General features: G+C 55.9%; 2 protein-coding genes across 7 annotated transcripts in view; one reads left to right on the top strand and one right to left on the bottom strand.

The window, feature by feature from the left end:
- Positions 1 to 774, bottom strand: part of PIP4P1 (phosphatidylinositol-4,5-bisphosphate 4-phosphatase 1) — a 41,006-nt gene extending 40,232 nt beyond the window's left edge. For all 5 annotated transcript variants that reach the window (XR_014937209.1, XR_014937211.1, XR_014937210.1 and 2 more), the window contains exon 1: positions 621 to 774. Coding sequence is in view for 2 of the 5 variants with exons in the window: in XM_085523926.1 (XP_085380052.1) it covers positions 621 to 675 (55 nt within the window). In the remaining 3 variants the exon portion in view is untranslated. The remainder of the gene's footprint in view (positions 1 to 620) is intronic.
- Positions 775 to 3,795: 3,021 nt separating this feature from the next.
- The window catches only part of PNP (purine nucleoside phosphorylase), a 35,540-nt gene continuing 25,172 nt past the window's right edge, over positions 3,796 to 14,163 (top strand). The window contains exons 1-2 of one of the 2 annotated variants that reach the window (XM_085523893.1): positions 3,796 to 3,864; positions 6,087 to 9,613. In XM_085523893.1, coding sequence (XP_085380019.1) covers positions 3,854 to 3,864; positions 6,087 to 9,483 — 3,408 coding nt within the window. In that variant the 5' untranslated portion in view covers positions 3,796 to 3,853 and the 3' untranslated portion in view covers positions 9,484 to 9,613. Of the gene's footprint in view, positions 3,865 to 6,086; positions 9,614 to 10,507; positions 10,675 to 14,163 lie in introns of those variants that run through there. The other variant, XM_085523894.1, reaches the window with a different exon arrangement.

Raw genomic sequence — 14,163 nt, 5'->3', positions numbered from 1 at the left:
GCCCCATATCCCCCCATAGACTCCCATTAATCCCCATATCCCCCCATAAACCCCATATATACCCCATAGGGCCCCATAATAACCCCATATCCCCCCATAGAGCCCCATAGACACCCCATATCCCCCCATATAAGCCCCATATCCCCCCATAGACCCCATAGAGCCCCCATATCCCCCCATATAACCCCATAGACACCCCATATCCCCCCATAGAGCCCCATATAAACCCCATAGAGCCCCACAGACCCCATAGAGCCCCATATAAACCCCATAGAGCCCCATAGACCCCATAGATCCCCATATAACCCCATAGAGCCCCATAGACACCCCATATCCCCCCATAGAGCCCAATATAAACCCCATATCCACCCATAGAGCCCCATAGACACCCCATATCCCCCATATAACCCCATAGAGCCCCATATACCCCCATAGACACCCCATAGATCCCCATATCCCCCCATATCCCCCCATAGACCCCCATATAACCCCATATAACCCCATATCCCCCCATATATCCCCATATAACCCCATAGACACCCCATAGAGCCCCATAGCCCCCATATAACTCCATATCCCCCCATATAACCCCATAGACCCCCATTATTCCCCTCCCCCACCGTTCCTCCCCCCGTTTCCATCCGCCAACAGCGGGGATCGCTCCCCGTCCGCCATGGCCGCCGCCTCGCTCCTGATTGGCTGCCTCCGCACCACGTGACGCCGCCCATCACGTGACACCGCCTCCCTCCCTCTCCATTGGCTCTAGATAAAGACGCGATACAAAGCCGCGCTCTGATTGGTCCGTTAGATGTCACGTGATAAGCCCGTCCGCCTCCACTTCCGCCTTTTTAATGCTGAGGGGGCGTGGTTTCATTCCTCGCGCTCTGATTGGTCCAAATCTATCACGTGATCCTTTATCACCTCCGTCTCCATAGCAACGCGGCGAAGGGGCGTGACTACACATCGCGGTCTCTGATTGGTTGCAGCTTATCACGTGACAAACCCTTTCCCGCCCTTATCTCCATAACAACGCAGAGAAGGGGGCGTGGTTATAACCCCGCTCTCTGATTGGCTCACTCTAATCACATGACACACGTCCCTTCTATTTCCATGGCAACGCCGGGCAGGGGGCGTGGCTTCTCTCCCAGCTCTCTGATTGGCTGCACCTTATCACGTGACAAACCCTTTCCCGCCCCTATCTCCATGGCAACGTGGCGGAGGGGCGTGGCTTCCACCCTCGCACTCTGATTGGCTCCTTCTAATCACATGACCCATCTCCCTATTATCTCCATGGCAACGCGGAGAAGGGGGCGTGGCTTTCCCCCTCTTCTCTTTCTGATTGGTCGCCTGGAAACCACGTGACACTTTTTATCTCCATATCTCCATAACAACGCGGAATAGGGGCGTGGTTTCATCCCTCGCTCTCTGATTGGCTGTCTCTTCCCACGTGACCTCTCCGTCTCTTCTATCTCCATGGCAACGCAGCTCAGGAGGCGTTGTCCCATCCTCGCTCTCTGATTGGTCCGTCTCCCCATATCCTACATAGGACCCATAGAGCCCATATAACCCCATAGAGCCCCATAGTGCCCCATAGAGCCCCATAGACACCCCATAGAGCCCCATAGAGCCCCATAGTGCCCCATAGAGCCCCATAGAGCCCCATAGAGACCCCATAGAAACCCTATAGGGCCCCATAGAGCCCCATAGACACCCCATAGAGCCCCATATCACCCCATAGACACCCCATAGAGCCCCATAGACACCCCATAGTGCCGCATAGACTCCCATAGAGCCCCATAATAACCCCATATCCCCCCATAGACACCCCATAGAGCCCCATATCCCCCCATAGAGCCCCATAGACACCCCATAGAGCCCCATATCCCCCAATAGACACCCCATAGGAGTCCCATATCCCCCCATATCCCCCTATAGAGCCCCATAGAAACCCCATAGAGCCCCATAGACACCCCATAGGGACCCATAGAGCCCCATATATCCCTATACAGCCCTACAGAGCCCCATATCCCCCCGTAGGGCCCCATATCCCCCTATAGAGACCACATAGAGACCCATAGACACCCCATAGAGCCCCATAGAGCCCCATAGAACCCTATAGACACCCCATAGAGCTCCATAGAAACCCCATAGCTCCCCATAGAGCCCCATAGACACCACATAGGGCCCCAGAGATACCCCATATCCCCCCTAAAACCCTCATAGCCTCCCATAGCCCACAATAGATGCCCTATATCCCCCCATAGAGCCCCATAGACACCCCATAGGGACCCATAGATCCCAATACAGCCCTATAGAGCCCCATATCCCCCCATAGATGCCCCATACCCCCCTATAGAGCCCCATAGAGACCCCATAGCCCCCCGCAGCCCCCCATAACACCCCATAGAGCCCCATAGACACCCTATATCCCCCCATAGACACCCCATAGAGCCCCATAGCCCCCCATAGAGCCCCATAGACACCCCATAGACACCCCAAAGAGCCCCACATACACCATAGAGCCCCATAGACAACCCATAGACCCCACAGACACCCCATAGAGCCTCATATCCCCCCATAGAGCACAATATCCCCCCATATCCCCCTATAGAGCCTTATAGAAACCCCATAGAGCCCCATAGACACCCCATCCCAATACAGCCCTATAGAGCCCCATATCCCCCCGTAGGGCGCTATATCCCCCTATAGAGCCCCATAGACACCCCATAGAACCCCATAGAGCCCCATAGAGCCCCATAGACACCCTATAGAGCCCCATAGACACCCCATAGAGCCCCATAGACCCCATAGACACCCCATACAGCCCCATAGAGCCCCATAGACACCCCATATCCCCCCTTAGACCCCATAGACACCCCATACAGCCCCATATCATTACATAGAGCCCCATAGACACCCCATAGAGTCCCATAGGGACCCATAGAGCCCCATAGATGCCCCATATCCCCCTATAGAGCCCCATAGAGACCCCATAGGGCCCCATATCCCCCCATAGGGCCCCATAGACATCCCATAGAGCCCATAGGGCCCCATAGAGCCCCATATCCCCCCATAGACACCCCATAGAGCCCCATAGACACGACATAGGGCCCCATATCCCCCCATAGACACCCCATATCCCCCCATATCCCCCTATAGAGCCCCATAGACCCCATAGAGCCCCATAGAACCCCATAGACACCCTATATCCCTCTGATTGGTCCATTACTATCACGTGACCCTGCCATTACCCCCCTATCTCCATAACAACGCCGCGGAGGGGGCGTGGTTTCAATCCCCGCTCTCTGATTGGCTCGTTATTCCCACGTGACACTTCCTCTTCCGCCCACATCTCCATAGCAACGATCCCTGGGGGCGTGGCTTCCACTTCCGCACTCTCTGATTGGTCAACATTGATCACGTGACCTATTCGTGCCCCTTGTCTCCATAGCAACGCCGCGGAGGGGCGTGGTTTCAATCCCCGCTCTCTGATTGGTCCGCCATGATCACATGACTGCATTCCCGCCCCTTGTCACCATGGCAACGCTGACAGAGGGCGTGGCCTCGCACACCCCTCTCTCTGATTGGTCCGCATTTATCACGTGCCCCTCCCTAATCTCCATAGCAACGGCGCGCGCGGGCGTGGCCTCCCCCAACCCTGAATCTGATTGGCTGGTGTCGATCACGTGCCCCAACTATCTCCATAGCAACGTCGCTCGTGGGCGTGGCCTAAATCATTCCTCAATCTGATTGGCTGTCAATACCTGAGTGGGCGTTGCGGCCGCTTCTGATTGGTCCGTTGTCGCACTTAAGATGGCGGCACTTCCGGCGCGGCCTTCAGACCTTCTCTACCATGGACGGGAGGTGAGCGGGCCGCGCATGCGCACTTTAAATCCCCATTAAATCCCTAATTAACCCTAATTAACCCCCATTAATTACCATAAACCAACCCTCATTAACCCCTAATTAACATCCGGGACCCCCTTAAATCCATATGGGCGGTTTCGCCGTGCTCAGGCTCACCTCACTCTCTCAACCAATCACAGCGCGCCTTTCCCTCTCCCGCCCCCTCCTCAACCAATCAGAGCGCGTGTTTCATCCCCACCCTCCCTTTGATTGGTCACGCCCCCACCCCGGGGGCTAAGTCCGATGGGCGCTTCCGGGTCACGTGACTTACGGGGGGGGCGGGGGGTCCATTGAGGTCTATGGGGTCAATTGGGGTCAATGGGGCCCTATAGGATCTATGGGGTTATATGGGATCTATGGGGTCTATGGGGTTATATGGGGTTATATGGGATATAATGGGGGTCTATGGGGTTATATGGGGTTATATGGGGTTATATGGGGTTATATGGGGTTATATGGGATATAATGGGGGTCTATGGGGTTATATGGGGTTATATGGGGTTATATGGGATATAATGGGGGTCTATGGGGTTATATGGGGTTCTATGGGGTTCTATGGGGTTATATGGGGTTATATGGGATATAATGGGGGTCTATGGGGTTATATGGGGGGATATGGGGTTATATGGGGTCTATATGGGGGTCTATGGGGTTATATGGGATTATATAGGGTTTTATGGGATATAATGGGGGTCTATGGAGTTATATGGTGTTATATGGGGTTTTATGGGATATAATGGGGGTCTATGGGGTTATATGGGGTTATATGGGGTTATATGGGATCTATGGGTCTCTATGGGTCCCTATGGGTCCCTATGGGTCTCTATGGGTCTCTATGGGGTCTATTGGTTTCTATGAGTCTCTATGAGGTCGCTATGCGGTCTATGGGGCTCTATGGGTCCTAATGGGTCTCTATGGTTCTCTATGGGGTTTCTATGGGGTCTGTGGGTTTCTATGGGTCTCTATGGGGTCTATGTATCCCTATGGGTCCCTATGGGTCCCTATGGGTCTCTATGGGGCGCTATGGGTCCCTATGGGGTTTTTATGGGGTCTATTGGTTTCTATGGGTCTCTATGGGGTCTATGGGTCTCTATGGGTCTCTATGGGGTCTCTATGGGTCCCTATGGGTCTCTATGGGTCTCTATGGGGTCTCTATGGGGTCTATGGGGCTCTATGTGTCTCTATGGGGTTCTAATGGTCTCTATGGGTCCGTATGGGTCTCTATGGGTCTCTATGGGTTCCTATGGGTCCTTATGGGTCTCTATGGGTTCCTATGGGTCCCTATGGGTCTCTATGGGTCCCAATGTCTCCCTATGGGTCTCTATGGGTCCCTATGGGTCTCTATGGGTCTCTATGGGTCCCTATGGGTCTCTATGGGTCTCTATGGGTCTCTATGGGTCTCTATGGGTCCTTATGGGTCTCTATGGGTCCCTATGGGTCTCTATGGGTCCCTATGGGTCCCAATGTCTCCCTATGGGTCTCTATGGGTCTCTATGGGTCCCTATGGGTCTCTATGGGTCTCTTTGGGTCTCTATGGGTCTCTATGGGGTCTGTTTGTTTCTATGGGTCTCTATGGGGTCTATGGGTCCCTATGGGTCTCTATGGGTCTCTATGGGTCCCTATGGGTCTCTATGGGTCTCTATGGGTCTCTATGAGTCTCTATGGGTCCCTATGTGTCCTTATGGGTCTCTATGGGTCCCTATGGGTCTCTATGGGTCTCTATGGGTCTCTATGGGTCCCTATGGGTCGCTATGGGTCTCTATGGGTCTCTATGGGTCTCTATGGGCCCCAATGGGTCCCAATGTCTCCCTATGGGTCCCTATGGGTCTCAATGGGTCTCTATGGGTCTCTATGGGGTCTATGGGTCTCTATGGGTCCTTATGGGTCTCTATGGGTCCCAATGGGTCTCAATGGGTCTCTATGGGTCTCTATGGGTCTCTATGGTTCTCTATGGGTCCCTATGGGTCTCTATGGGGTCTCTATGGGTCTCTATGGGTCCCTATGGGTCTCTATGGGTCCCAGTGTCTCCCTATGGGTCCCTATGGGTCCCTATGGGTCCCTATGGGTCCCTATGGGTCTCTATGGGTCTCTATGGGTCCCAATGTCTCCCTATGGGTCCCTATGGGTCCCTATGGGTCTCTATGGGTCCCAATGTCTCCCTATGGGTCTCTGCCCCACAGCTACGAGTGCTGTTCTGAGGCCGCCGCCTTTTTGGGGTCCCGTTTGGGGTCCATTAAGCCACGTGTGGGGCTGGAGTGTGGACTTATGGGTCCCAATGGATCCCTATGGGTCCCTATGGTTCCCTATGGGGCTCTATGGGTCCCTATGGGTCCATATGGGTCTCTATGGGTCCTTATGGGTCCCTATGGGTCTCTATGGGTCCCTATGGGTCCCTATGGGTCTCTATGGGTCTCTATGGCTCCCTATGGTTCCCTATGGGTCCCTGTGGGTCTCTATGTGTCTCTATGGGTCCCAATGTCTCCCTATGGGTCTCTATGGGTCCTTATGGGTCTCTTTGGGTCTCTATGGGTCCCAATGTCTCCCTATGGGTCTCTGCCCCACAGCTACGAGTGCTGTTCTGAGGCCGCCGCCTTTTTGGGGTCCCGTTTGGGGTCCATTAAGCCACGTGTGGGGCTGGAGTGTGGACTTATGGGTCCTAATGGATCCCTATGGGTCCCTATGGGTCTCTATGGGGCTCTATGGGGCTCTATGGGGTCTATTGGGCTCTATGGGTCCCTATGGGTCTCTATGGGGTCTGTTGGGCTCTATGGGTCCCTATGGGTCTCTATGGGGTCTCTATGGGGTCTATGGGTCCCAATGTCTCCCTATGGGTCTCTATGGGGTCTCCATGGGTCTCTACGGGTTCCTATGGGTCTCTATGGGTCTCTATGGGTCTCTATGGGTCTCTATGGGGTCTCTATGGGTCTCTATGGGTCCTTATGGGTCTCTATGGGTTTCTATGGGGTTCTATTGGTCTCTATGTGTCCCTATGGGTCCCTATGGGTCCTTATGGATCTCTATGGGTCCCTATGGGTCCCTATGGGTCTCTATGGGTCGCAATGTCTCCCTATGGGTCTCTATGGGGTCTATGGGTCTCTATGTGTCTCTATGGGGTCTATGTGTCTCTATGGGGCTCTATGGGTCTCTATGGGTCCCTATGGTTCCCTATGGGGCTCTATGGGTCTCTATGGGGCTCTATGGGTCCCTATGGGTCCCTATGGGTCTCTATGGGTCCTTATGGGTCTCTATGGGTCTCTATGGGTTTCTATGGGATTCTATGGGGTTCTATGGTTGTCTGTGGGTCTCTATGGGGTCTCTATGGGTCTCTATGGGTCCCAATGGGTCCCAATAGGTCTCTATGGGTTCCTATGGGTCTCTATGGGTCCCAATGGGTCTCTATGGGTCCCAATGTCTCCCTATGGGTCTCTATGGGGTCTATGGGTCCCTATGGGTCTCTATGGGTCTCTATGGGTCCCAATGTCTCCCTATGGGTCCCTATGGGTCTCTATGGGGTCTCTATGGGTCTCTATGGGTCTCTATGTGTCCCTATGGGTCTCTATGTGTCCCTATGGGTCCCTATGGGTCTCTATGGGTCTCTATGGGTCCCTATGGGTCCCAATGTCTCCCTATGGGTCTCTGCCCCACAGCTACGAGTGCTGTTCGGAGGCCGCCGCCTTTTTGGGGTCCCGTTTGGGGTCCATTAAGCCACGTGTGGGGCTGGAGTGTGGACTTATGGGTCCTAATGGATCCCTATGGGGCTCTATGGGTCTCTATGGGTCCCTATGGGTCTCTATGGGTCTCTATGGGGTCTCTATGGGGTCTCTATGGGTCTCTATGGGTCCCTATGGGTCTCTATGGGTCTCTATGGGTCTCTATGGGTCTCTATGGGTCTCAATGGATCCCTATGGGCCCCTATGGGCCTCTATGGGGTCTATGGGGTTCTATGGGTCTCTATGGGTCTCTATGGGTCCCTATGGGTCTCTATGGGGTCTCTATGGGGTCTATGGGTCCCTATGGGTCTCTATGGGTCTCTATGTTTCCCTATGGGTCTCTATGGGTCCCAATGGGTCCCAATGTCTCCCTATGGGTCTCTATGGGTCCCTATGGGTCCCAATGGATCCCTATGGGCCCCTATGGGCCTCTATGGGGTCTATGGGTTTCTATGGGGTTCTATGGGTCTCTATGGGTCTCTATGGGTCTCTACGGGTCTCTATGGGTCCCTATGGGTCTCTATGGGTCCCAATGGATCCTTATGGGTCCCTATGGGTCTCTATGGGTCCCTATGGGTCTCTATGGGTCTCTATGGGTCCCAATGGATCCTTATGGGTTCCTATGGGTCTCTATGGGTCTCTATGGGTCTCTATGGGTCTCTATGTGTCTCTATGGGTCCCAATGTCTCCCTATGGGTCTCTGCCCCACAGCTACGAGTGCTGTTCGGAGGCCGCCGCCTTTTTGGGGTCCCGTTTGGGGTCCATTAAGCCACGTGTGGGGCTGGAGTGTGGACTTATGGGTCCCAATGGATCCCTATGGGGCCCTATGGTTCCCTATGGGGCTCTATGGGTCCCTATGGGTCCATATGGGTCTCTATGGGTCCTTATGGGTCCCTATGGGTCTCTATGGGTCCCTATGGGTCCCTATGGGTCTCTATGGGTCTCTATGGCTCCCTATGGTTCCCTATGGGTCCCTGTGGGTCTCTATGTGTCTCTATGGGTCCCAATGTCTCCCTATGGGTCTCTATGGGTCCTTATGGGTCTCTTTGGGTCTCTATGGGTCCCAATGTCTCCCTATGGGTCTCTGCCCCACAGCTACGAGTGCTGTTCTGAGGCCGCCGCCTTTTTGGGGTCCCGTTTGGGGTCCATTAAGCCACGTGTGGGGCTGGAGTGTGGACTTATGGGTCCTAATGGATCCCTATGGGGCTCTATGGGTCTCTATGGGTCCCTATGGGTCTCTATGGGTCTCTATGGGGTCTCTATGGGGTCTCTATGGGTCTCTATGGGTCCCTATGGGTCTCTATGGGTCTCTATGGGTCTCTATGGGTCTCTATGGGTCTCAATGGATCCCTATGGGTCTCTGCCCCACAGCTACGAGTGCTGTTCTGAGGCCGCCGCCTTTTTGGGGTCCCGTTTGGGGTCCATTAAGCCACGTGTGGGGCTGGAGTGTGGACTTATGGGTCCCAATGGATCCCTATGGGACCCTATGGTTCCCTATGGGGCTCTATGGGGTTTCTATTGGGCTCTATGGGTCTCTATGGGGCACTATGGGTCTCTATGGGTCCGTATGGGTCCCTATAGGTCTCTATGGGTTTCTATGGTTGTCTATGGGTCCCTATGGGGTCTCTATGGGGTCTATTGGTTTCTATGGGTCTCTATGGGATCTATGGGTCTCTATGGGTCTCTATGGGTCCCTATGGGTCCCTATGGGTCTCTATGGGGTCTCTATGGGGTCTATGGGTCTCTATGGGTCTCTATGGGGTTTTTATGGGGTCTATGGATCCCTATGAGTCTCTATGGGTCTCTATGGGGTCTATGGGTCTCTATGGGTCTCTATGGATCTATGGGTCTCTATGGATCCCTATGAGGTCTCTATGGGGTCTATTGGTCTCTATGGGTCCCTATGGGCCTCTATGGGTCTCAGTGGTCCCTATGTATCTCTATGGGTCTCTATGGGATCTATGGGTCTCTATGGGTCTCTATGGGTCCTTATGTGTTTCTATGGGTCCCAATGGGTCCCTATGGGTCTCTATGGGTCTCTATGGGGTCTCCATGCGTCTCTATGGGGTCTATGGGTCTCTATGGGTCTCTATGTCTCCCTATGGGTCTCTATGGGTCCCTATGGGTCCCTATGGGTCTCTATGGGTCTCTATGGGTCCCTATGGGTCTCTATGGGTCTCTATGGGTCCCAATGTCTCCCTATGGGTCTCTACGGGTTCCTATGGGTCTCTATGGGTCTCTTTGGGTCTCTATGGGTCTCTATGGGGTCTATGGGTCCCTATGGGTTCCTATGGGTTTCTATGGGTCTCTATGGGTCTCTATGGGGTCTCTATGGGTTTCTATGGGGTTCTATGGGTCTCTATGGGTCCCTATGGGTCTCTATGGGTTCCTATGGGTCCCTATGGGTTCCTATGGGTCCTTATGGGTCTCTATGGGTCCCTATGGGTCTCTATGGGGTCTCTATGGGGTCTATGGGTCCCTATGGGTCTCTATGGGTCTCTATGGGTCTCTATGGGTCCCAATGTCTCCCTATGGGTCTCTATGGGTCTCTATGGGTCCCTATGGGTTCTATGGGGTCTCTATGGGTCCCTATGGGTCTCTATGGGTCCCTATGGGCCCCTATGGGCCCCTATGGGTCCCTATGGGTCTCTATGGGTCCTTATGTGTCTCTATGGGGTCCCTATGGGTCCCTATGGGTCTCTATGGGTCCCTATGGGTCCCAATGTCTCCCTATGGGTCCCTATGGGTCTCTATGGGTCCCTATGGGTCCCTATGGGTCCCTATGGGTCTCTATGGGTCTCTATGGGTCCCAATGTCTCCCTATGGGTCCCTATGGGTCCCTATGGGTCTCTATGGGTCCCAATGTCTCCCTATGGGTCTCTGCCCCACAGCTACGAGTGCTGTTCTGAGGCCGCCGCCTTTTTGGGGTCCCGTTTTGGGTCCATGAAGCCACGTGTGGGGCTGGTTTGTGGGTCCGGCCTCGGAGCTTTGGCCCAAGATTTGGGGCAGCCCCACAGCGTGGAATACGCCAACGTCCCCCATTTCCCACGGAGCACAGGTCAGCCCCATAGATATGGGGGGGTTAATGGGGTCAGCCCCATAGATATGGGGGGGGTTAATGGGGTCAGCCCCATAGATATGGGGGGGGTTAATGGGGTCAGCCCCATAGATATGGGGGGGGTTAATGGGGTCAGCCCCATAGATATGGGGGGGGTTAATGGGGTCAGCCCCATAGATATGGGGGGGGTTAATGGGGTCAGCCCCATAGATATGGGGGGGGTTAATGGGGTCAGCCCCATAGATATGGGGGGGTCTCTATGGGGTTGGGGTCAGCCCCATAGATATGGGGGGGGTTAATGGGGTCAGCCCCATAGATATGGGGGGGGTTAATGGGGTCAGCCCCATAGATATGGGGGGGTCTCTATGGGGTCAGCCCCATAGATATGGGGGGGGAAAGGGGGTCTGCCCCATAGATATGGGGGGGGTTAATGGGGTCAGCCCCATAGATATGGGGGGGGTTAATGGGGTCTGCCCCATAGATATGGGGGGGAAAGGGGGTGGGGGTCTGCCCCATAGATGAGGGGTGGGGGGGGTTTCAGCCCCATAGATGGGGGGCAGAAGGTTGGGGTGGGGGTCTGCCCCATAGATGAGGGTTGGGAGGGGGTCTGACCCATAGATGGGGGTTGGGGGGTCTCTATGGGGTTGGGGTCTGCCCCATAGATGGGTGAGGGAGGGGGTCTGCCCCATAGATGGAGGTTAGGGGGGTTAATGGGGTGAGGGTCTGCCCCATAGATGGGGCGGTGGGGGGTCTCGGGGGGGTCCTGCCCCATAGATATGGGGGGGAAAGGGGGTTGGGGGGGTCCTGCCCCATAGATGGGGTTTAAGGGGGTTAATGGGGTTGGGGTCTGCCCCATAGATGGGTGAGGGAGGGGGTCTGCCCCATAGATGGGGGTTAGGGGGGTTAATGGGGTGGGGGTCCTGCCCCATAGATATGGGGGGGTCTCTATGGGGTGGGGGTCTGCCCCATAGATGGGGGTAGGGGGTCTCAGGGGGGGTCCTGCCCCATAGATGGGGGTTGGGGGTACTATGGGGTTGGGGTCTGCCCCATAGATATGGGGGGGGTTCATGGGGGTGGGGTAGGAGGGGTTAATGGGGTCTGCCCCATAGATATGGGGGGGGGTTAATGGGGTCAGCCCCATAGATATGGGGGGGGGTTAATGGGGTCAGCCCCATAGATATGCGGGGGTCTCTATGTGGTGGGGGTCTGCCCCATAGATGGGGGTTAATGGGTTGGGGGTCTGCCCCATAGATGGGGGTGGGAGGGGGTCTGACCCATAGATGGGGGTTGGGGGTCTCTATGGGGTTGGGGTCTGCCCCATAGATGGGGGTGGGGGGTTAATGGGGTTAATGGGGTTGGGTTGGGGGTCTCTATGGGGTGGGGGTCTGCCCCATAGATGGGGGGCAGAGGGTTGTGGGGTGGGGGGGGTGGTTAATGGGGTTGGGGTCTGCCCCATAGATGGGGGTTCAGGGGGGTTAATGGGGTGGGAGGTTAATGGGGTGGGGGTCTGCCCCATAGATATGGGGTTGGGGGTCTCGGGGGGGGTCCTGCCCCATAGATATGGGGGGTAGGTACATGGGGGTGGGGTGGGGGTCTCTATGGGGTGGGGTCAGCCCCATAGATTGGGGGGAAAGGGGGTTAATGGGGTCTGCCCCATAGATGGGGGCTGCTGGGGTTTCAGCCCCATAGATGGGGGGCAGAGGGTTGGGGGGTGTTAATGGGGTCTGCCCCATAGATATGGGGGGGGGTTAATGGGGTCAGCCCCATAGATATGGGGGGGGTTAATGGGGTCAGCCCCATAGATATGGGGGGGGTTAATGGGGTCTGCCCCATAGATATGGGGGGGGTTAATGGGGTCAGCCCCATAGATATGGGGGGGTCTCTATGGGGTCAGCCCCATAGATATGGGGGGGGTTAATGGGGTCAGCCCCATAGATATGGGGGGGTCTCTATGGGGTGGGGGTCTGCCCCATAGATGAGGGGTGGGGGGGGGTTCAGACCCATAGATGGGGGGCAGAAGGTTGGGGGGTGTTAATGGGGTCTGCCCCATAGATATGGGGGGGTCTCTATGGGGTGGGGGTCTGCCCCATAGATGGGGGTGGGGGGTCTCAGGGGGGTCCTGCCCCATAGATATGGGGGGGGGGAAGGGGGTTGGGGGGGTCCTGCCCCATAGATGGGGGGTGGGAGGGGGTCTGACCCATAGATGGGGGTTGGGGGTCTCTATGGGGTTGGGGTCTGCCCCATAGATGGGGTTTATGGGGGTTAATGGGGTTAATGGGGTCAGCCCCATAGATATGGGGGGGTCTCTATGGGGTGGGGGTCTGCCCCATAGATGGGAGGTGGGAGGGGGTCAGCCCCATAGATATGGGGGGGGGTTAATGGGGTCAGCCCCATAGATATGGGGGGGTTAATGGGGTCAGCCCCATAGATATGGGGGGGGGTTAATGGGGTCAGCCCCATAGATATGGGGGGGGTTAATGGGGTCAGCCCCATAGATATGGGGGGGTTAATGGGGTCAGCCCCATAGATATGGGGGGGGTTAACGGGGTCAGCCCCATAGATATGGGGGGGGTTAATGGGGTCAGCCCCATAGATATGGGGGGGGTTAATGGGGTCTGCCCCATAGATATGGGGGGGGTTAATGGGGTCTGCCCCATAGATATGGGGGGGTCTCTATGGGGTCAGCCCCATAGATATGGGGGGTGGTTAATGGGGTCTGCCCCATAGATATGGGGGGGGGGTTAATGGGGTCTGCCCCATAGATATGGGGGGGGTTAATGGGGTCTGCCCCATAGATATGGGGGGGTTAATGGGGTCAGCCCCATAGATATGGGGGGGGTTAATGGGGTCTGCCCCATAGATATGGGGGGGGTTAATGGGGTCAGCCCCATAGATATGGGGTTAATGGGGTCCTGCCCCATAGATATGGGGGGGTCTCTATGGGGTGGGGGTCTGCCCCATAGATGGGGGGCAGAGGGTTGTGGGGGGGTCCTGCCCCATAGATATGGGGGGGGGGTTAATGGGGTGGGAGTCTGCCCCATAGATGGGAGGTGGGAGGGGGTCAGCCCCATAGATATGGGGGGGGTTAATGGGGTCAGCCCCATAGATATGGGGGGGGTTAATGGGGTCAGCCCCATAGATATGGGGGGGGTTAATGGGGTCAGCCCCATAGATATGGGGGGGGTTAATGGGGTCTGCCCCATAGATATGGGGGGGGTTAATGGGGTCTGCCCCATAGATATGGGGGGGGGTTAATGGGGTCAGCCCCATAGATATGGGGGGGGTTAATGGGGTCAGCCCCATAGATATGGGGGGCCTAATGGGGTCAGCCCCATAGATATGGGGGGGGTTAATGGGGTCAGCCCCATAGATATGGGGGGGGGTTGGGGGTTAGTGGGGTCTGCCCCATAGATGGGGGTGGGGGGTCTCGGGGGGGGTCCTGCCCCATAGATATGGGGGGGGAAAGGGGGTTGGGGGGGTCCTGCCCCA

The sequence above is a fragment of the Coturnix japonica genome, chromosome 25 (genome assembly GCF_054131305.1).
Source record: "Coturnix japonica strain WE chromosome 25, WE-NBRP24, whole genome shotgun sequence".
Lineage (NCBI taxonomy): Eukaryota > Metazoa > Chordata > Aves > Galliformes > Phasianidae > Coturnix > Coturnix japonica.
Note: the sequence above shows the minus strand (reverse complement) of the source record. Positions and strands in the feature narration are given on the sequence as shown.